At 36.7% G+C, this 24,347-nt stretch overlaps 1 protein-coding gene across 9 annotated transcripts in view; it reads left to right on the top strand.

Annotated features, from left to right (window-relative positions):
- Positions 1-24,347, top strand: part of ZFAT (zinc finger and AT-hook domain containing) — a 151,407-nt gene that overhangs the window by 67,757 nt on the left and 59,303 nt on the right. For all 9 annotated transcript variants that reach the window (XM_074888332.1, XM_074888324.1, XM_074888348.1 and 6 more), the window contains 2 exons: positions 4,663-4,923; positions 14,747-14,920. In XM_074888332.1, the coding sequence (XP_074744433.1) occupies positions 4,663-4,923; positions 14,747-14,920 (435 nt within the window). The remainder of the gene's footprint in view (positions 1-4,662; positions 4,924-14,746; positions 14,921-24,347) is intronic.

Genomic DNA, 24,347 nt, shown 5'->3' with positions numbered 1-24,347 from the left:
AATCCCTTCTAATATTACACTGTGTTGAAAATAATTCAGACTTCATAATTATATCCTCTTTTAGACTCTTACTGAGCAGTGGATTTGTATTGTTGGCAAACCTCTTACTTATCACAACTACTAGGATTTTCCAATCATTATGATTTCTGGATTTTAAAAACTATATGCTTATGAATAAAAAGCACTCTAATACCATACTTTAAATAATTTTTTTATCATTAACATATGCATCTAATATTTCCTCATTTATTTACCAGCAGTAATTCAGTAGTTATATTAACTTCATCAACATAAGGAGATATTTCTAATAGTGGTCATATAGTATTCAACTGTAGCTGCTATATCTCTGATGGTTGGTGAGGAAAAATTGCACCAGATTATTATTTCACACACTTAAAATTAACAGTGCATCAGAAGAAGATGAATAACAGTTGGACTAGATGATCTTCAAGGCCCTTTCCAACCTAGATGATTCTGTGATTCTGTGAATAAATATCAGATGTACAGTTTTAAAATGCAATTCTAGTTTTATTTAATTGTACAGAATGAATTTCTCAGGCATGCAGAATGCATCTTCCTTTCTTAAATCTTTGTTTCCTGTTATCCCTTCACTAAATTGTATTTCTGAGCACAGTGGGACTGGTACTTTGTGACATATTCTTATTCCTCTTAGTAAAAAGGCTCTTCTGTAAACTTTTTGCGTTTGTGTCAGGGACTATCTCCACTGTCTGTATTGTATGTTGTTAAGCATGCATTGTACATTTATGACATTAGTATGTAATTTACCATCATGATCTGAAGCAACAGAAATTAGACATATGCAGCTTTTAAGAAAATAACTTTGCAAATCTAATTATGTAAAATATAACATTCATATGTTGTTATATTCATAAGTTACCTTTTTTATTATTCTTGGTGAACACTTCATGATCTGATCTGATCATACGGTGCCACCTTTTTCAGATTATGTAGCCCAACTCTTTGCCATCTGCTGTTGGTAAGAATGTCAAGGTAAATTATTTTCACATAGATTTCAACTTGTATTCTAGACATACTTTAATATTTATTCTTTCCCGTCACACAGATTGATCGGAGAAGAGCATAGTCTGTTCTGAAGTCCTATTCAATTGTTTACTGTGTTCTGTTTAAAAAAATAGGGCATTTCACAGTTGAATATAGGAATTTGGAGAGTTCTTCTGTCAAGGCATCAATTTTTTCGTGCCTGTTATGGAATCTGCAGCAGATAAAACTTTTAAAAGTTTATAATATGCAATTTTTTTCTCAGTGGACCCTTCTTTGTAGTAATTTGATATTGTCACTAAAAGGAGAAGTGATTGATGAATGACAGTCTTAGAAATTGCAACTTCCTTTTAGTACTTGTTGGCTGATTAACATCTTTTTGTCCTTTGAAAGCACAGTTTCTCTTCGAGTATTGGTAAACACTGTAGCTGCTCCAGAATTGGTATAGACTTGAATGCTGAGTTGTTAATGGAGCTCTTTGTTCTGCCTGAGTAACAAATTAATGGTTTTATAAGTACTGTGAACAAGTAAAATGCTAGGCAAGTAATATGTGTTTATTACTCTAATGTTATTTTATTGGCAATGCTCTCTGCTGAATTTTATTTAGTCACGCCACTTTCCCATAGTTAAGTCACAATCTATTTAGAGTTTATTTGTCCTAACTGTTTTCGTAGGGTGATGTTAGAATTTTTTTATTGAGTATAGAACCAAGGGTACCAGGCAGATGTTGCTGTTATACAAATTATGCATAAGTCACATTTTGTTCTCTCTTAGAACCCAGAAGACACATTTCATACATCTCCCATCCGTGCTATTCAAAAAAACCCCCAAAAAACCAAAAACACCAAACCAACAATTAAAGTATGAAATTCTGACAATAATTTTATTTTTTTATTTTTGCACAAGTCTCAAGATTTGGAAACATATTGGTATTAAAAAACTTCAAGGGGCTTCTTTGTTGTGATTTCCATTAGCTGAAACATGCATGAGATTTAGGTTTGTTTGTTTTGTCCTGAGCATTAAAAACATGAGTTCTTGGCAAAATTTTTGTATGTGCCAGTCCTTTGTCTGTCTCTGATAATACGAAGATGATAGCTGACAGGTGCTTCATGCCTGTACTATTTCACTTAGCACATTTTAATGCACATTATACTCCAGGGTTTTTTTTCCATTATGACGACTGTATCAAGCTCTTTTACCTTTTAATTCTCAGAGCTGAATTCACTTCACGTAACTGAAGGGTCTTAAACTGGGATCTTAGTCATCCTGGGATCCAGAGATGATTCAGGCCTTACGTGATCTGAACTGCACTTTGAAGAGTAGTTTCTCAATTCCTTCAGTATAGAAGACAAACATTAACTAATTTGAGAGGTCAAGTGTCTAACGTTAGATAAAGTGAATCCTGAAAGCCTGAAAGAACCGTGACTCTGTCCTGTTTCTCCATACACCATCAGGCAAGCTGTTTTCATAGAATCAGAGAATGGTTTGGATTGGAAGGGACCTTCAAGATCATCTAGTTCCAACCCCCCTGCCATGGGCAGGGACACCTTCCACTAGCCCAGGTTACTCAAAGCCCCGTCCAACCTGGCCTTGAACACTGCCAGGGAGGGGGCAGCCACAGTGTCTCTGGGCAACCTGTGCCAGTGTGTCACTACCCTCACAGTAAAGAATTTCTTCCTTATCTCTAACCAAAATCTAAGATTTTTCAGTTTAAAACTGTTACCCCTCATCCTATCATTACACTCCCTGATAGAGAGTCCCTCCCCACCTTTTTGTAGCCCCCTTTAAGTACTGGAAGGCTGCTATAAGGTCTTCCTGGAGCCTTTTCTTCTCTAGGCTGAACACCCCCAACTCTCCCACCCTGTCTTCATAAGAGTGCACATTGCTGACTCATACTCAGTTTTTCATCTGCTACTACCCCCAGGTCATTCTCCGCAGGGCTGCTCTCAATCCACTCATTTTCCAGCCTATATTTGTGTTTGTGATTGCCTCCACCCGTGTGCAGGACTTTGTACTTGGCCTTGTTGAACTTCATGAGGTTCACACAGGCCCACCTCTCCAGCCTGTCCAAGTCCCTCTGGATGGCACATCCCTTCCCTCCAGCGTGTGACCGCACCACACAGCTTGGTCATAAGCAAACTTGCTGAGGGTGCACTCGATCCCACTGTCCATGTCACCAACAAAGATGATAAACAGTGCTGGTCCCAACACTGACCCCTGAGGAACACCACTCGTCACTGCTCTGCACTTGGACATTGAGCTGTTGACTGCCAGTGTTTGAGTGTGACCATTCAGCCAATTCCTTATCCACCGAGTGGTCCATTCGTCAAATCCATGTCTCTCCAATTTAGAGACAAGGATTTCTTGTGGGACAGTGTCAAATGCTTTTTGATGCATGCTAATTTTTCCTTCTGTGCAGAGTAGATATGATACTTCACCAGATGTCTGCTCAGACTCAAAAAAATCATTTAAATGCTACCATGTTTTGCTGTTAGTGAAGTGACAGTTTCTTGCAGAAGAGCAAGTTCAAAGTAAATAACTAAAATTTATACAATGACAATCAGATAATTCCTCACGAAGCACTCTAAAGAAGTAAAAAAACAAGCAAGCAACCCCTGAGATGAACATGAAAGATAGAGACTGATAGAGACTGATTCTTCTCATTGTATTAAACTATTAGATAGAGGTAACTTATAGCTACGATGAAATATCCTATAATAACTTGGTCACTCTCTGGAAATTTCCCTCCTTACCTCTGAGTATCTGCTTTTGTTGACTGAAAGTTTTCTTGAGATCTAATTGGTTTGGTCAATGAAGTTAATAGTTACATCCATGAATGGATAATAACAAGTTGGCTTTTGAAGTAGCTACAGCAGTGATGAGCGAAATCTTAAGCAGGAAATACAAGTGTGAAGTTTTTTATGTTGTCACGCATTTCTGTGTTCACTACGTCTCATTGATTTTATCAGTGTTTTCTCTACAGAAAGACAGAAATGTAGAGTTATGTTGTATTTATTAAGAATCATGGATGACTTCTGATTTTAATTATTTGAAACGCTCATTAAGGAAACATTTTTTTGCATGATTTCTGGAATTTATTTGTTGTCAACAATTTTTTATACCAACTGTTGGCTAGAAAGAGCTAAAAAGAACCACAGGAAACATTTGAAAGTAATTGTTTAATTTATTCAAAGGACAATGAACTTTTGGTTTTAAAAGAGAAACTGGTTTTCTTTAATACATCTCAATACTTAAGCAATTTCTTTGAGAGTTATTTAAATTAAAAAGGCTTTTTGTAGAGTGTGAGAACGCAGCGGAGCAACTTTGTAGAATATGCATGCTGAGACAGTTATACAACAATCTAAAAGAGTGTTTGCAGTGCAATTTCTGTAAAACTGTGGCACTTTGACATCTGCCAATCTCAGTAACACAAATGTTATTGCTTTGCAGCTAGCAGAAATGCCAGCAAATACCACTGCTTAAAAATAAGTTTGTGTGAAGCTAAGCTTTTTTTAAGCTTTAGGGGTAGAGGCTCTCAAACTTCATTTAATATTCCTGTTTTTCAAAGATCATATGGATATTAGCTAATCAGCTGTGGAATTTAATTATAGCTTCTTTCTAAATTTGACTTTTTTTTTCTAGAGCTTCTTGTAGTGAAGAGGAAAAGGGGCAGACCAAAAGGCTCTACTAAGAAGTTTTGTGTGGATGAAGATGTGGCAGAAAATAACCCTGCTCCAAATGAAGAAACTCCACCTGGGACAGAAGAAGGACCAGAACTGTCTGAAGTCTCACCAGGCAGCTTGGAATGTAAGAAATGCAATCGGAAGTTCTCCAACACACGTCAGCTGAGGAAACATATCTGCATTATTGTTTTAAATGAAGGAGAGGAAGACGGAGATGGAGGTAAGAAAATATCTGTCAGAAATACCTGAAGCATGTTGTGAAACTCTATTTCCATTCTGTGACCTGGCTGGTAACAACTTGTAATCCCCAGTGTTAATTTTAAATGGAATGGAATTGTCTGTTTCTTTTATGACAAAAAGCATGTTGAAGCAAAACAGAATAAAATCACACAAAGTATTTTAATTTTTTTCAAAAAGGTCAAAATGTTTATTGCTCTAATGATTATCTTAAACTCCCTGAAGTGCTTCCTTTGCATAAGCAACTGTTCAGTTTCTCAAAAAGAGGATTACAGTTTTCCAGCGAGAAGTGGTATGTGGTAACTATCACACATAGGTGAGGAAGGCTGATCCTGTGCAGGTGTTTCTATCCTGTGACTTGGGAAACCTCAGTTCTGTCCTGTTCTTTTGATAGATTTAAGGACTGCTTTTCCGGATAGTGTGTTTTGCTGTATAAAAAATAATGCCAAACTCACCTCTTCTATTTTACAAAACTTCATGTGAATGACTGTCTCTGGAGTATGAGAGTTTGTTGTTTTAAATTTTGCTTTAAGATTGCTTTGAATATATTCAGCCTCTCAAAGTGTTACAATAAATAGAATCGAACAGAACAGGGTATTTTCAGTTAGAAGGGACCTACAATGATCATCTAGTCCAATTGCCTGACTACTTTAGGACTGACCAAAAGTTAAAGCATGTTGTTAAGGGCATTGTCCAAATGCCTTTTAAACACTGACAAGCTTGGGGCATTGACCGCCTCACTAGGAAGCCTGTTTAAAAAGACAACAGAGAGGGAGAGGGAGAGGGAGAGGGAGAGGGAGAGGGAGAGGGAGAGGGAGAGGGAGAGGGAGAGGGAGAGGGAGAGGGAGGGGAGAGGAGAGGCGGAGGAGAGGGAGACGAGAGGGAGACAAGAGTTGAAAGGGACCTACAACAATCATCTAGTTCAACTGCATATTTAACTTTGCTCAAAGGTGGATGTCACATGCATACAAAGTAACACATTTGTCCAAGTTATCTAACTCTAAATCTATCTAACTCTATAAATCTATCTAACTGTGAGTTTTATGTTTGCATTAAAATTAAGTTTTTTTGCTTTTCCTGTAGTTGATTATCATGTTATCCTGGTGATTCTAATTGTAGACAAAATTTGCTATTGATTTTTCTTCAGTTTTCTGTTACCCTTTTGTGTCCAGTCTGTCATTATAATACACAACTAGTATGACTATTATACTTTCAGTGAGATGTAGCATTTAACTGCTGTGACAAAGACTAATTAAAATGGGCTTAGAATATGTTGACAGAGAACAGAAACTCTTGCTTTGATAAAGTACATGGTTATTTTTTTACTATCATCAGTGGTAGGATTTTACAACTATACATAGTGATCTTTACTCCAGCTGTTTCATCTCTGACATCACAAATGTCCATGCCCTTTGCTGTTTGTATGTACTAGGTATGATGTTAACATTTGCATTATTTCGGCAATGTTGCCTTTTCTAATGTCCTTTAAAAGTCAAATCTCATGTCAGAGTATAAACTCAAATTAAGTGTTCTTGACCTGTTAGCTCATTAGAGCTCCTAAACTGTATCTTGATCTGTTTTCCTGCAAAACACACTAGATTTTTCCAAGTAAATTGCTCATCCTTTTCTTTCTTTAAAAAGAAAATAGCCTAAATTTTGGGCAGATGAAACATTTTTTATTTATTCTCTGGCAAAAACAAAGCAGTCAATCAAAGACAGTCATTCTTGAGCAGCAAATAATAAGGGCTTCCAGTTGTTAGTGACTAATGCAGCTGGAATGTCTCCAACCCAAAGCTTCCTACCTTGACTGCAAACTGTGAAATTATTTGGGACTGTTTTTATCCTGAAGGAATAATTCTGCCTTGGAATACATCAGGGAAATTAAGTCTTTAGCCATCTACCGATTACTGTTCCATCACAGGAAAACTTTTCATTTCTGACTTTACCGTATGAACTGCTCTGGGACAACTTTTCAGTTTCTGATTACGTAGATGAAAGTAGCATTCACATTATTATTAAGAAAATGTGATTACACTGAGTAGCTCGAAACTTTCTGAGGAGTGCACAAGAACAGTATGGCCTATGCCTAGGATTGTTTCTCATACTTGTGTTGCTTTACAGGCTCAGAAAACATGTTCTTTACAATTTGAGCTCTTGGAGTTGAATTATTATCAGACTCAGTTTTCATTAAGAAGAAAGTTTTGAGGGTGATGAGTGATTCTAAATGTGAACAAAAAAGTCTAAAATTGAAAAAGCAAGCAAATAATGAAATTATAAATGTATTTTTATCTGTTCATGTAATTTCACGAGGACCTTTTCATAACTTAAAAATTAAGAAAAATACATACCCAAATGCCCCAAGATTTTTAGTAGTCAAAGTTGTTGACAGAGTCACTGAACTAGAGGTTTCACCCATATCATTGGCACCTGAAAGCTGTTAAAACTCATTAATTTATCTAAGTGGATTACAAAGCTGTCTGTTTTTCCAGTTTTCAGTATGTTCTGTGTTACTGAGTTTAAGTGCATTATTACACAGTCTGTGAAATAGTGGTACTTCTGCTTGTTTCTTAAACCCGATGCTGCTCATTTCATTGGGTGCCATCTTACTCTGTAACTCTGGGAAGTGGGGAATAATAGTTCTGTATAACCTCTTGCATAAGGTTAATAATTTAGAAATCTTCATATTTGCATTTAGAATATTCTTGTCCCGTCTGAGTCTTAAGTAACAGGCTAACTAGACTATATGGAAATTGTTTATGCATCTGGTCAGTCTTAGCAACTCTGCTGGAACTGTTCTGAAATGGAGGACCAGAACTACAAGTGGTGTTCAAGACACAAGAGCATCCCTGGTTTATACCATGGCATAATTTTTTTTTTCTGTTCTACTCTTTTTTTTGATGATTCCTCAGATTATGTTTGATTTGCTGACTACTGCTGAGTATTGAATTTATGTTTTCAGGGAACTATTTAGAAAGACAGCCACATCTTTCCTGTGTTGTAAGAGTCAATTTAGAGCCTATTGTTTTATCAGTACAGTTTTTTTCTTTATGTGCTTTGCTTTGCATTTATTGTCACTGTAGATGGGAGTCTGTTCCACATTAGCATCTGTCTGCATATATGTGTTTAGGTTTTCTAAGCTTTAATTATACTCTGCAAAGATCAAGTCAGTACTCGAGGCGAGCCTGTGGAGTGGCATAGGGTTAGCTGAATTGCTTGTAGGCTCCACTGACTGTGTTAACTAGAGCTCTGTCTATAGTGGCAATTTAGAAATGTAGCTTGTGGGTGCCTTAATCTGGTTTAATTCCAGGTTATTCTGTCACCAGTTACTGATTATTGAGAGATCATTCTCTAACTTCACTGTCATCAAATGGTGTTGAATCTGAATGTATCACACACAGTACTGTATCTGTCTCAGCACATAGTACATAAGTATTACACCAGGAATTTATTTTGTGTCTCCTTTTTTTTGTGTGTGTATAATGTTCAACCGAGATTTCACTTATTTGAGCAGATGTGCTTGGTGCCAACATTTTCTAGACTAAACTATGTCTGAGATAAAAACTTATTGAAATCACACTTATTTTGGTGCATATGAGAAAAGGATTACTGAAACTTCTAATCTGGTGAGATTACTGCTGAAGTTCTGAGAGCTAAATGGAGAATTTTATTGTCGGTCTTTAAACCTTCCAGAGTTACAATATCTCTTCTCTCATTTCAGACACAGTAGTTCAGAGTAGATGGCTAAAAATCATAAGGAACTTTGACTGCTAGTTCTTCTCCCTTAGTCTTTGACCTTTTGCCTAATACCCATGGGTTGGTTTTTTCCCCATTTTTGTCTGTCTTTCCAACTTTAAATGACTTTTGTTTATTTTTCTAATGCTTCTGGGATTTTTCTATAATTAATATTAATTATTAATATATTAATGAATTATTGATTAACAATCAAGTATGTTTTCACTTTGCACTGGGTCTGGCTGGGGTGGAGTTAATTTTCTTCATAGCAGCTCATATGATGCAATGTTTTAGATTTGTGACCAAAATAATGTTGATAACACGCTAATGTTTTAGCTATTGCTAAAATACGCTAAACATATAAATATTGAAAAGATCTGTGTGATATTATTTATTGAGAGAAGCATAATACATGTTTTGAGCTGAAGTTGAAACCTTAGGAAAGGTTTCCAAGGAATAAAATGTTTTGCTGTCTTTTATAGATCCACAAGGGAAGTGTTGAAATCCTTATCATATTGGACATTTAAAATTACAATTAGTAAATCACTATAAAACTCTATTGAAATTGTAATATGTATTGGTTAGAGGAATAATTGGTGGATGTAATAGGGCTCCGCTGTTCTTTGCTTCTGTGATTAGTGATCCACATTGACCTCTCAGACATCAGTGTCTCATTGATAGTTCTCTCACTCTTTCAGGAGTCACCAAGATTTACCTGGTTACTGACATCCTCAGTGTATCTAATTTAATCCTTTGATGCATAATGATTGCCTTCACCTTGTGGGCCCATTCACTAAAACAGCAAGAAAAAAGTATTAATTTTATGCACAGAATTAAAAAATATCTATTGTGCGTATAAATCCCCCATGCACATTCTTAGTAAATATATTTTTTTAACAGAGGGCTTATTTGTCTAAGAAACTTGCTGTGATTTAAGTAGAGCTGTGTGTACACCTACATCTGGTTTTATTTGGTTAAACCAAATTGATGGTTTTGGCTAATGATTTGGATCTGGCTGGCTGATGGTACTGCCATCCATTCTTTTTGTTTTAAGACAAAACTAGAAGAGTTGAGATTCTTCCTGAACAGTCACGTGTCTTCACAGTGTCTGCTCCCAGCCAGAAAATGGAGCTGCTTCAGCCTCTGCTGCTGGGATGGGATGGGTTTGGGGATTTTGGCTGTTGCTGGATTGGATCAGTTCCCCAACAGCTGCCTCTAAGCTCACTTGTTTTGAGAGATAGACAACAGGTAATTATTTTAACCACCATCTCTCTCTTGCACTGCAGCATACCTGAATCTCTGTCAGGTAGAAGAGAGGACATTTGATGGCTGGAGAATGGGATTTGGGTGGAAAACACATTATAGCAGCGTACAGATTCTCTTCTCTAGAGTGAACCATTCATTCCTACTGAATTAGGAGCCTGCATAATTCTTAAAGATGACACTTCTGGCCTTAGTTTAAAATGGCTTGACTATCAGCTGGATTTTAATTTAAGTGAATTCTTTCCGCGAGTAGTGTATCAGTCTCTGCAGGAGAAGCACTTACATGTGTTCATTTTGAATGGCCAGTTTCCTTGTGTTTTTCAACCTGCTCTCTTGCTACTGTGAAATACCACCATCTTTTAGGGGATAAAAAAATAGAAATTTGAATGAAGACTAGTTTAAAAACATGCCAATTAAGGATGTGTAGCTGTGCCTGCAAAATGTCGTATGTCCAATTATGAATGCAGAGAGCAATACCTTCAATTAATGACTCAAATAGAATCATGGGACAGATGAACAATGTAGTTCGATGGGACTCTGAAAGCAGTGATTCATTCAGAGTTGACAGTAGCTTTACTCATCAACACAGACACGGCCGTTTCTTAAACGTGTTAGAAGGCACAGGCACGGTGTTGTATTTCTTGCACAAACAGAAGCAGGCATTTAAAATGCCTGTCGCTAGATAGGGAAGGTCAGTTTATTCGTCTGTTGAATCGAAGTGCCAGCTGACAAAGTGTTAAGCTGCCTGCTTAGCAAGGGAGATGCAAAGTGAGGCAGTTTGTCTAAATAAATCTGTTTAGGAGCAAGCAAAGACCCTTACCACTTAGAGAAACTTCTCTTAGCTATTCTAAGTTGCATATACTCCCATTTTCTCATAAATGGTCTTAAAATCACTTATGAGTGTTCCTTTATAATTCTTGAATTGTCCTAGTTGTGAGAGACAAAACACTTATTTTGACACTCTAATCCACAATGTTACACTTAAGTAATTTATTCCAGGAACACAACTAAATTACTGATGGGATGGTCCCATATTATGGAAAGGCAGTTTGAGCCTTGTGGTCAAAACTGAAGTTCTTGTTTTTCATTAAAACATGCTTTTGTCTCCCTCTTAATCCTTTCCTAAAGCACACCTTCTAGTTCATGGTATAGAGAGAGTTCAGGATGAAAGCAGCTGTCATTGAGAGTTAAGGGTTTTTTTAGTTTGGTGAGTTGATGGGGAGTGTTGGTTTTGGGTTTTTTTTTAAATCTCTTCCAGGTTACACACAGACTATGAAATAGTTATATACAAAAAGTACTGGCAAAATGTGCAGCCCCAGCTGCACGTGATATCAAGAAATCGTTTCTGGAAGATGCTTGTTCCTCTCAGAAAGGGGAAGAATGGGGCTACTGCCGTCAACATGCATCAGATCAGTGAATAAATTTTAATGTTGAAGTATCAGAACTTGACCACTCTGTAGAGAGGAGACAATTTTTTTTTTTCATGTATCATGTGAGTATTGAAAATATTCATACAAATATTCAGCACTAGTTGAAGATGTATGATCAGCAAATCACTTGAATTTTCTCGCTTGCCTGTTTTTGGCCAATATATGTGGGGTTTTTTTTAATGGAATTTGCATGGCACTCAACACCTTCCTCAGATCTTTGCAAATACTGAATGTAGTCCTCCTGTTAGCTGTTGGATGTTCTGAGCTCATACTGAGGAGATGAAAATTGAGATTCAGTCCTTTGTTTGAAGTACTTACCTGCTTTGGGTTTCTTAAGAAAAACATTTTCTCATGGCAATAGTCTTAGTATTTAGTACTTAGCATCCATGTACAAGGTTTCTATGCATATGAAATAGCAGCATTTTAATAAAGAAATATTTTTATATTGCAATTCTGTACGTTATTTTAATTTTTTTTTTAAATAGCATTTTTGGAGTTCTGTTTTGAAAGCAGGGAGTCAATTATATTTATTGTAACATGTCTGTTCTTTTCCACAGCTTTTACCCTTGGTCAAACTGAAGGACCTAGCAAATTGATCTGCCTGATAGAGGCACATTAGAAAAGAAAAACAACATGAAACATTTGTTAGCTTGTTACTGTGGTAATAGTTATTCATTAGTGTGGATCACTAACAAACTCAAGTCTGTGGTTTGTCCTTTTCTGTTTTTTAGTAGAATTCCAATATTGAAAAGTTAATAGAGTTACAGGTTAATAGGAAGAGCATGAAAAGACAGTAAAATGGTTTTGTCGTTTGGTTTCAACCACTTTATTTCCTCATTAAACTAACTCTTACTTTGTAATGGTCAGAAAGGAGGATTTAGGAGTAGGGTGCTTGGATTCTATTCATATGCCTACTAGGAATTCATTATGTGATCTCAAGCTTTCCTTTCGTCTATAGTTCTGAATTTCTTTTAGCTAAAACATGCAAAAAATGACTTAGAGTTTGATCCACAGGTATATCAAATCTTTTTTTTTTGTTTTCCCCTGATACTATCACTGACTCCTACTGTCCACTGAACAAAAGCAGAGTAATTAACCCAATTAATTTTTATATTTGTTATTTAACAGTATGTGAAGTAGCCTCAGGGAAACACAATTTAATAAGCACCTTACATTCTTTGTGCATTCTGATTCTTTATGAGAAGACTTTCTTCTGTTCTTGGCCTGGTCCTACTCTGAAATTTGTGATGATTCCTTTTATTGTTGTTAATAAATTAACAGAGGCTGTTTCATGAAGGAAATGTGGAAAAATGTTTGTTTCCTTCCACCCCCCTTCATCACGCCAAAAGAAAACACTGCACAAGCACTTTCTGGTCGAAGGGAATATTTCTTTATGCTCAAGTATCCCTTTGAAGTATTGCAGAGAAATGTCGGTGTTAGACATATGTAGTTTTAATATCAATCAATAATTTACAACTATATTAAGGACTTAAATGGGGACATAATGAGACCCTTTATACCTATAAAACGGCAATATTTTCCAAAATCATAGAAATCTACAGAGAAAAAGGTAGTTGAGAAGAAGCATATATCAACGAATTTATCTAATGAAATCATTAGCAGGCACTGAAAAGCAGAGGGCTTTCAAGGCAGAGCATAATTTTCTGTAATCTAGAAACTGGATGTTAGAGCGAAAACATTGCTAATGTGACTCCATAGAAAGATGGCTTTGCTAACTGTGTTTGAATTCAGTTTGCTATGTGGTTGTTGCTCATTCTAGGTATTGTAAATATGAATTTCAGATTTACAGATTGGCATCAAGTCATCAACTGGTGTCAATATACACATTTCTTCCTCAGAGAAATCTAAACTTAATTCCTACATACCTTGTTTCCTTCTGGTTTTCTATCTAGTAAAGAGCTTGCAGTTTATCCAGGTGATAGTTACATGATCAGTCCTAACTATGCTACTTCAGTTTGTGCTTGTTTCTTTCATTTTTTTAAGGAACAGCCAGCACTCTTTAACCCTTTGTTCCATTAAGGTAAGACCATGGGAGACAGACTTGTTTGAATCTCAGTTGAATATTAACAAAATATTACTGAAATTAAAACACAGCAATTTCCATGTAGCATATCTTTCCACTGCTTTTGCTATTTGCATGTCATAAACAACTTTAGACACACCACAGCTTTGATGTTACTGGTTTTTATTTATATATTGTTTCCCTATCTCAGTAGAGCAGCTACAGCATGTTATGAATATACAGTGGATGACTTATTCTGCATATTGTGTCAGCAGCTTTAGATTCAGTGGAAAAAAAATAAATTCACTGCGTTAATTTATAATTTTCTTCCATCAGTTTTTGCTTTCCTTAGTCATTACCTCTGGAACGTTTGCATAATGCCTTAATTTGCCAAGTTTATTTTCTCTAGACTGCATTTTCTACCACTTCATCTAATATAAAAAAAAATTGTTGGTATAAACATGCACCTGTCTGGTTTTATTCTTTATGCTACTTATTCTTTATATGTAAGAATTTTTATTTTTTTTTTTTAGAATTTCAATAAGGAATTCCTCACTTGCTTTAAGGAAGAAATAGCTTCAAGGAACAATTTAGCTGATTACTTATTATTTATTCTTATTTCAGATGAGTGTTTTGATTGCAACTATTGCATTGCTTTCTAGTTAACAGGTCCAAAAGTTATGCAGTTTAAAAGGCTGAAGACATTCTGAACAGCAACAGCTAGGGAATGTTTTAGACGTACATGCCTTCAAAATGAAGAATTACATGTCAGGAGTTAGGTTGAACCAAAGAACTGTTTTGAACCTTAATTATTCTTGAATCAACACTGAAAAAGAAAAGTATGTTTCTGGCTATTGATTCACAGTAACAGTGGGGGGAAAAAAGTGTAATTCAGAGGGGCTGTTGGAAGACTTTCCATTAAATAAGATGGATAATGAATCCAGTAGTAGGAGAAGTAATCCTAAAGTCATCAGAACAATTACATATATGGATAGGAGAAAAATAATTTGTTCATTAATGGTGAAATCATAAGAAATTCTACAAAGTTTGTAGAATTTTCACAAAAATCCACAATAATGTCAAGATAATTTAGAAACAGAAATGTTTCTGAGATTCCATTTAAAAATTTTTTATTTTTTCTTTGTTTTGTCTGTTTTCTCTATTTGTATCACACTAGTTTTATTACCTAGAAGAAAAAGTTCCCCTTTAGGGGGTCATGCAGCATATCTTGTTTTGATAACATGTATTTCTTTCTACAGTAGCATTAATTTTCTCCTAATTCTTTCTTATAGTGCTAGTGACTGTTACCTGCATTTCTTTTGTACATAGTTACATTCTTTTTGATGTTTGCTCTTTAGGTAATGATTGTGACGTTGACCTTGACAGGAAGGAAGATGAGCGAGAGAAAACTCCAAAGAGGCCCAGAGTTCAGAAAACAGAGAAAACTCCATCAACTAAGGAGACTGAACAGGTTTCAGGAGCTAAAAATCCTATTATAAGTGTGGTTTTGACAGCCCATGAAGCCATTCCAGGTAATTGGAATCACTGATTATATAATCAGATTTGGTTTTGTCCATGCTGACACTGTATAAAATAGTCATTGATCTAAGACTGAACTGCTTAGGATATTTATTATATGAAAAATGTTTAGTATTATTTGATTATTTTGATACAGAATCTTTGCATCTGGCACCTACATAATTTTAGAACTACCGTCATATTTCTTCATAGGTATGACAAATGCTGGACCTGGGTTATCTCCATTAACATCAGTTATGTTTAGTCTGTGAATAGTTTTAAAGATCAAAATGAAAAAAACAGTGACCAAAGAACAGGAAAGTATTTTTCCCCTGTAATATCTTTGTTATAGCTCTTGATTTGTGTGTGTATTTATGATAAATGTAAATTTGTTTATGAAAACACAAATAGCTTAGTATAGATACAAATTCATATTTATGCATGCAAATCGTTTGACAGAAGATCTGTATATGTATTTGAAAATCAAGTATAAAGTTCCTATATAATGATTAAAGTATTCTTCACCCATAAATTTCTATACTGCCTTTTCATCAAAGGATTTTGGAATAATTTCAAACTATTTGTTTTAAAACTAGCCTTACATTTGCCTGTTTATATAAACCATTCACTCACCTGACTGACAGAATCCCTTTTTAATAGTTTCATCCATTATTTTCAGCTTTGTAGATTTATTGTTCCCCTTTTCATTATTCCTAACATTTCTAAATATTTGCTTTGCTTATAGCTCTCAGAACAGCTGGAATGTATTTATTTATTTATTGTTGTGGGTTGGAAGCTAGCTGGATTTTCTGTGTTGTTCTTTAATCTCTTTGGATGTTGAGATTTAGGATATGCTTGGACTTTGCTAAAATGCATTTCTAATTGCCATAGTAGAGAAAGCTGGATGAGCTCACCTGTGAATATCCTGTGTGTTCAGGAGGGAAATATAAAACACCTTCACATTCACTGTTTGAGGAACATTGCATAGGGTTTTGGACTGCTAAAATTTGGTCTTCAAATATTGTAAATACAGGGGAGGGTGAAAGAAGACTGATGAGCACTGGCAATGTGGGAACCTGGCTTCATGGTGGTTTGAGGTCTGCACCGCTTCGTTTCACTAACCGCAGGCCCCTTTCTCTTGTGTGATGTAACCCTGGGCTCTTTCCTAGCTGTTGCTAAACACTCATTTTCCCACTGTATCTCCCACCTGTTTTGCCTTTTTCCCACTGTATGTAGCTTCTCCCCTCTGCTGATGCCCATTCCCTCACTGCCACGCATGAGGCTCCCCTCCCATCCTCTACTCCTTCACCTGGGCAAAGGGAGCATGCGATGGCTGGTTAAGGGGCTCATGTAGGTGTTAGTAAATGGGTTCATATAGGTGTTAGTTTATGGATTTACACGCACAGCCTCCCTTCCTCAGGGCTTTTGGGAAGAGCTGTAATTGGGGTCTCCTCTCTCCAGGTGTTAAATTTCATGAACCTTGTAAGAATTTTTGTCTTTGAGATCTTTACATTTCTGTCAAGGGCTAGAAGAATTTTCAAGGGGGGGAGGAAAGACATGGTAGACATTGGGGAAATGGGAAAGACCCATTTTCTTAGGAAATTAGCCTAAAGAGGTGAATAAAATGATAGCAAATATGGATAGGGAAGAAGATGTAGTAAGCACATGATATGGGAGAGGAAATGAAAATCTAGAGGAGATTGGTGGTTTAATTGCTACATAGTAAAATTTTTATTTGGACAACAAAAAGTTTGGGCTTTCTTTATAGATACGCTTTTTGAGTGACTCAAAATACTGAAACAGCTTCAACTTTGGAGCTATTTCTGCATAGTACGTGTTACATTTAGAAGGCTGTAATGAACTGAAGGGATTTACGGTCAAATGTGAATCCGCAGCTATTTTTGAAGGTCCTCTCATTGGGTTGACAATTAGTAATCTTATGTTCAAGTTCCCAGCTACACCACGTATAATAAAAAAGTCATTGCTGTTAGGACAGTTATGAATTATACTATTTTTCAGCGTTTGGAAATTCTAGAAGATATTATATAAGTGTTTAACTCTTTGAAGATTGAAAAGAAAAACATTTAATTTAATACAATTATGTTTTAATTTCTTTTTCATTGCTTTTCCTTCTATTTTTTCATTAATTTCCATGATCTGACTATATTTTAATATTGCTAGCAATTCTCTAGGCTATTCCCCTTCCTGAGTAATGCTTTAATATCTGGAGTTTTTATAAAGATCTTTCATAGTCTTTTATTCCATTTTTCTGGAGATTTATCATGTGCTGAAGAGATGAGTTATTGCTATAGACTGCTGTTGAAGAATATAAATAGATAAAACATTTCTCCCTTCTCCTCTGCTTTCTGTGTGCTAGATCATCTGTAAAGTTAAGTTGAAAATAAAGTTTAAAAGTGCTTAAGCAGTATCAAAACTTAGTCATCTTTCTTCAAGCATTAGCATTCTGAAGCCATCTGTTATCTAGCTTGAAAGTTGCATGGAAATACCCCTTTTTGTGTCCAGTGCAGTAAAATCCCATTGAAGATGTCAGATAAGCATTCTGTCAATTAGAAAAATAGAGAAGGCTTTAAGAATTAGTTGTATTTTATCCACAGCATAGAGGAAATATTCAGACTGTGTGTCTCCCTTCTTAAATGAAGGAGTATTAACAGTTTGCAGTAATTTTGCTATACACTGTTTAGCAGGGACACTGCTTTACATCATGTGTTTGGTAGATTATGACTAAATTGATCTCTTCAAAAACCCTTCGAACAAATAGATCAGTTAGTTTTTAACTTCCCAGAAAGGACGGTTAGACAAACATTGATTTTTTGTCATGTTCTTTTTCTGTAATGTTTACTTGGGAGTCATATAAAAGGTAATAGATTCACAGCTTTAGAAATTTGAAAGCTTGCATTAACCCACAGAATAAATACAGTTTGAATAAAAGTGGTAAATGTTTTTCTGTGCATGCCTGGAAGTACCTTGACAGGCTGGAGAGGTGGGCCCGTGTGAATGTCAGGAAGTTCAACAAGGCCAAGTGCAAGGTCCTGCACATGGGTCAAGGCAATCCCAAGCACAAATACAGGCTGGATGATGAGTGGATTGAGAGCAGCCCTGCAGAGAAGGAGTTGGGGATGTTGGTTGACAAGAAGCTCAACATGACCTGCCAATGTGCACTTGCAGCCCAGAAAGCCAACCGTGTTCTGGGCTGCATCTAGAGCAGTGTGGCCACCAGGTTGAGGAAGGGGATTCTCCCCCTCTACTCTGCTCTCTTGAGACCCCCCCTGCAGTGCTGTGTCCAGCTCTGGGGCCCCCAACATAAGAAGGACATGGACCTGCTCAGGTGGGTCCAGAGGAGGCCACAAAGATGATCAGGGGCTGGAGCACCTCCCCTGTGAGGACAGGCTGAGAGAGTTGGGGATGTTCAGCCTGGAGAAGAGAAGGCTCTGGGGAGACCTTATAGCAGCCTTCTGGTACTTAAAGTGGGCTACAGGAAAGATGGGGAGGGACTCTGCATCAGGGAGTGTAGGAATAGGACGAGGGGTAACGGTTTTAAACTGGAAGAGTGTAGACTTAGATTAGATATAAGGAAGAAATTCTTCCCTGTGAGGGTGGTGAGACACTGGCACAGGTTGTGCAGAGCAGCTGTGGCTGCCCCCTTCCTGGCAGTGTTCAAGGCCAGGTTGGACGGGGCTTTGAGTAACCTGGGCTAGTGGAGGGTGTCCCTGCCCATGGCAGGGGGGTTGAACTAGATGATGTTTAAGGTCCTTTCCAATCCAGACTGTTCTATGATTCTATAACTGAAGGGAGCCAAAGACCTTGAAGAGAGGGAGTGCTGTGTTCATGAACACACTTGCCTGGTATCAAATTAAACATAGTGCAGCTTTTCATAAGCATCGAAATTAAGAATGAGAGTGAATAACTGGAGTTATATGCACATCTAAAAATACTCTGTTTTGAATGGCAGATGCTTTTGTTCATAGTCTATTTTTAAGAACCACTGAGTAAACACTGACAAATTCTCAATCTTCTTGGGTTTTTATGTATTTTATTTCCCATGCTTAAATTCCGTAATATTATCAGGCTTCTAAAAACAATTTATTGTTCATTGTCAAGTAGTTTGATTCAGGAGAGATTCTACTTTGAGCATTTAAATTGTTGTTTTATGTGAGTCCTGTAATTAATTTTAAAGAACTCGTTTCTGTGAAGATGGTCAGTGATAGAATTCTTGGTTTTTTTGGTAGAGCTCAAGATATACAAAAATAGTCTAAAGTATTTAAATTCTTGATGTTAATTATTTTTTGATTTCTAAAGGAGCTGGATTTTTTCTCCTACAAATTCTTAATACAACACTGTTCAGGTTTTTCTGTCCCCGATTTCCACTGAGGAACCACTATCTATAAAAGGCCAGCTATGTTCTCTTGCTACTATACCCTGTGCTGTAATTTATAAACAGTTGGTTCATTCTCCCATGGAGACTTTTTGGGAAGCAGTAAGAAGTTGAAGAATGTCATTTTGCTTACTATTTTGGGACTGACTTAGTTTAACTGATGACAGTCTTTTCCGTTAAACTGATAACAGTCTTTTCTGTTTAAGATGACTTCGTATTTGTAGCTCACAGAACGATGGTTGTGGGTTTATGACACATCTGAATGGATTTTATATCAGACTGTTGCCAAGGGAGCTTTCCTGCTTGTCTCTTATGTCCCAGTTCACTTCCACTTTCTTGCACCGGCACTAGTGCTTGTGTCAGCCTGCGGTAAACTGATTCAGAAAACATGCACATACACACACACATCCACATTTTCTCTGTCGGAGAAGTTTTTTTCTACCAGTTTTGCTTACTGAAATGTCTCACATTGGGGCCACACAAGTTTCAAAAGTGGGAAGAGGGAAAGTGGTGACAAAATGAGTGTTAGGGAAAAGGAGAATTGGGACTAACTACCCCTTTTTAAAGTAGCTGCATCAGTACGTGTAGACTGCTGTCACAGTGGCAGTGCTGTCCTCCTGCCCCAGCCCCTCGCCACACATTCCTGTCCTTTGGATCACTGTGCCTGTTTATGCAGTTGTGTGGTAAAACACACCAGAAAACTGATTATATATTTGCAGAAGGTTGACATGGTGCAGATTTTAGCCTGATCCCTTCTCTTACCATCTTTGTAAACTTCTGTGCTGGCACTTTAAGGCATCAGGAACATGTAGTTGAGTGGAGGGCTAGAGAAAAGAAGCTAACCTTATGTTGATTTAAAGCAAATGTGGAATTAAATGAGGTTAGGAAAATTAAAGCTTACCCCTCTGAATGTGAGCAGGTATCTATATTACCATGGGGTTACAGATTGATTTAGCTCAGCCAATCTAATGCCCAGCTCTGCTGAAAGGGGTAGTAATCTTCATCCCACCATACTCAGGTCTGTGCTTCTGTTTCTTTGTTCGAGTTAAAATGTGTTTAACCTCATGGTGAGCCAACCTCTTAAAAGGTTCCTTTGGGGTTTTTTTTAAGCTTTATTTTGGGGGTGAGGGGTAGGTTTGCATGGGGAACGTTGGATGTTATGGGTAGAGTTAGTTTCTGTTGATTTCACTGTCAGATCTGTTTTACCAGGGATCATATGCATTTGGAGCACATGCCATAGGATATTGTAGAAGCTGAAAAAGTACATTCCTTCAGAAGGAGATTGTAAGGAACAAGTACTCGCTACATACCCTTAGCAAATTACTTCACCTGTATAGACCAGGGTACCTACATTATGAAGGATTTTTTTACACCTAAACTTAAGCTACAGTGCTTTATTTTTTTAAAAGGTTCATCTAGTCGGACCAGTTGTCTCTAAAGGCAGCTTGCAGCATCTCTATAGGAAGGATATAAGAAACTTATTATGTAAAGCCTCCTGGATTCTCATAGCCATTCAGCTGGTGGTTGCATCTGGATCATCATATTTAAGACATATCTATTAATTTGTCTAAATCCCTTCTTGAATACATTTATATTTTCAGTCTCTGTAAGGTTGTGCAATAACTGTTCCATAATTTAATTACGCGCAGGGTGAAAGTGTACATTCTTTCGGATTTTTTTAAGCTTGCTGACTGCTTATTTCTTTGAACTGCTCTTTGTTTGTGGTTTATGAGATAGAGAATGATTATTCACACTTTTTTCACAGTATTGCTAATTTTAGAGGTTTTTCTGACATTCCTCTTCCACTTATCTCTCTTCCAAGCTGAAGGTCTCTGAGATATGTATCCCTTTTCCAAACAAAATACTTCTGATTTGTCTTTGTTACTGTTTCCTGGTTCTTCTATATCCTTTTTGTTGTCCATACTTGAAGTTGTAGGAGGTTTCATGGAATTTAGTTGGGTTTTACTTTGGTTGATGATGTCTCCTGTTTTATTTCTGATCCATTCCTAATAATTCCTTCCATTGTGATTACCTTTTAGACTGTTGATAAGTATTGGAGAGCTCTATAGTGGAGGGCAAGCTACTCTTCTAAGGGCCAGACTGTAAGTGATTAGAGGCCATCACTGAGTTTGAGCCAGAGATAAGGCACGCTGGGTGATGCTTATCTGTAGAAGTTGCTGTCATGAGGAACTCAAACCTTATTACTCTTAAAGCAGATTTACTTAGAACAGATGATACTGACTGGAAAGAGGAAAGCAAAAGGCATAAATAAAGTCTAGTAAACTGAAGTCCATTCTGCATTTAAAATAGATAATAGTGCTGGAGGAAGGATTTTTGTGAAAGAAATAGTAAGTACAGTTAACCTCTTTTTTTTCCCCCTGGTATTTGTATATTCTGACTTCTTGAAATGATCATCCAGGGAAACAGGAAACCTTTTATCTTCCTTATTGGCATATGATATTTTTAATGGAAAACCAGACCTTGTATCTGTGTGCCTTGTTCTTACACTTTTCCCCAGCTTGTGGCTGCTTTTAGAGACGTGAATACTGAGGGCATTCTTTTGGGATGTGGGTCATGTGGGTTCACTACCTACTAGCTTGGGTGGAGCCTAGAAACCAAGTTTCTCACTTTCTGGGCATACGCTTTAGTGATTAGTTTATGATACAGCTGTGATTGCTTATGGCTACTGGTTCATTAGTACCTCAGACTTAGGCAGCTTCTCAAGTGGATGGAGGTATCTAATGTTTGTTAATGCTTCCCTATCTTCTAAGGGTAGGAGGTAACTTCCTAACATGAGGGGACATGATTGCCTGCTGTGAGCAAGTACTCTGTCAGTATGTTCGAAGAACTGGATCTCCCTCTGTAGGTGCTTATGAGCTATTTGCCTGTGAACTGCATGGGGAATATAGACTGTAGTGCTAGGATGACCTGGAGCATTCTGTCCACTCCCAAGTATGTAAAATACTGGTGAGTTAGAATTTATCTAGTCCACCTAATTTAGGTGATTAAAATTTTATACTGAGAACACAAAAGTCTATTAAATAGTTCAACAATCTTTTCAAGAAATGCTTAAACATCCTGAAAGACAGAAGGGTACAGAGGAGGTTCAGTGCAGAGCATTTAATGAGGAGCTTTGTGTCACATTCAGGAAAGGGGAGGCCTGGAAGATGTATCCATACATGTAGAGCAGTTCTATTTTCTTTTAACTGGATTGTTCTAAATAAAGGGGAAATAGCTTCTATTTTTAAAATATTGAACTGTGGGAACACTGGTCTGGTGTCTAATGTCTGTTTTATGATCTTTGTACCAAACCCACTGGTTGAACCACATCTCCTGTACCGTAATGACAAGCTCCTGTCTCACTGGGCTACTACAGTGCAATTTGGGGTATGCAATAGTGCTGAAAAACCTGGCATTTCTGGGAGAGGGGGTGACAGGAAGAATAGAAGTGGTAATGTTCTGGTAACATTCAGGTTGAAAATTTGGAAGATAGTTCTGATCAACTGGCAGAATCTCTAGTACAGAACTGAAAGCATTATTAAAAAAACAGTAGTCAAAAAAAGCCATTTTTAGATCCATCCAGGTCAGTGAGCAGCAGAGCTATTACAGCCTGTTTATTTACAGTGTTGGCTCATGTCCCATCTGATACAAAAAGCTTCAATAGCCTTACATACTTCCAAATGACCTCTGTTCAAAATATCTCAATTTCCCACTTTAAATCACTCTGAAGGACCCAGAAGATCTCCATCTTTCTCTCTGTCTTGTCTGCAGCACTGCTTTCCTCAACTTAATGTCCCTAAGTCTTTCACACATGTTGTTGGGTAACCCCCACTTATTACTGATTTTTCCCGTATGCTCTACCTGCCTTTTTCTTGATGCTTTTGCTGGTCTGCAGGCTAAAAGGTTTTTTGTAGGGAAACTAGATTTAGTAATTTGCTAAGTGGCTAGTTTTCTTTGGACTGTGTACTCTCTGTTCTTTAGTTTTGTTGTTCTTATAATTGTTGTTTCAGAGATTTTCTGTTAATAATACTACGTATATTTTGTAAATTATACATTCAGGAATATGCTCTTTGACTGGAAAAAGAATTAATTTCATCCTTTTATTAAAGGAATAGCTCATGCATCATTCTTTGAACTTCCTTCTATTCAGGTGTTTCATTTTATATGAATAACAGTGAGAATCTGTTAAAAATATGTTGAGTATGTTGACTCTCTTTTGCTTTCTGAGCTCTTTCTAGGATCTCATGTCTCAGATTTCTTTGATTCTTATTGTAGTTCTTTCCTGTGTCACAAAGGTCTACTGTACTTTTTTTTCCCTTCAGCTTCTAATCAGGTGAATTGAAATGAGGTCAGACACTAATGTGATATCCAAGAAAAAGAAAATAAAGTGAACCTTACCAAATTTCAGTTTTACCTGAAGTTGTTAACTTTTGTTATTTAACTCAAAGATACTTTCATGTGCAACCTCTCTTGCTTCCCTGTACCCAGTATATGATAGAACAAGCTTTAATTACACGTCCTGTAATATTTTTTTCCTAGGATGGATGGGTGTTCATCTGTTGATACATATTCAATGTCTTGTTTTCTATTTTTCAGTATATGGGCCCTCATTTACTATTCATTTTGTATTACCAGACCAGAAAGTAATTTTTTTCTCAGAGATTTTTCTGTAGTACTTGTTAGTAGAATATGAAGATTTTGCAAATATATATATATAATTGTAATATATATATGTGAATAAATCCATAAATATACAAATATATATAATTTCAACTGTTGAAGATAATAGCATTCCCATTGAACACATGGGTAGATGAGTTACAGACAGACAAATAAGTTAAAAGGAGGAGATCAATCAATAATGGGTGCTTGATTTGATATACATGAGGTTTTGTTTGGGTATTTTTTAGTGTAAATTAATATTTATATAGAATTTCATTACCTTCAATGCTAACTGTGGGTACCCAGCATTAAGTTTTTCCTACCACTGTTCAGAAGATAAAGAACACTCAGCTAAATAATCTCATCTCAATGACATCTCAAAATAT

Source organism: Strix uralensis, chromosome 1, assembly GCF_047716275.1.
Source record: "Strix uralensis isolate ZFMK-TIS-50842 chromosome 1, bStrUra1, whole genome shotgun sequence".
In the NCBI taxonomy this organism is placed as follows: domain Eukaryota; kingdom Metazoa; phylum Chordata; class Aves; order Strigiformes; family Strigidae; genus Strix; species Strix uralensis.
Note: the sequence above shows the minus strand (reverse complement) of the source record. Positions and strands in the feature narration are given on the sequence as shown.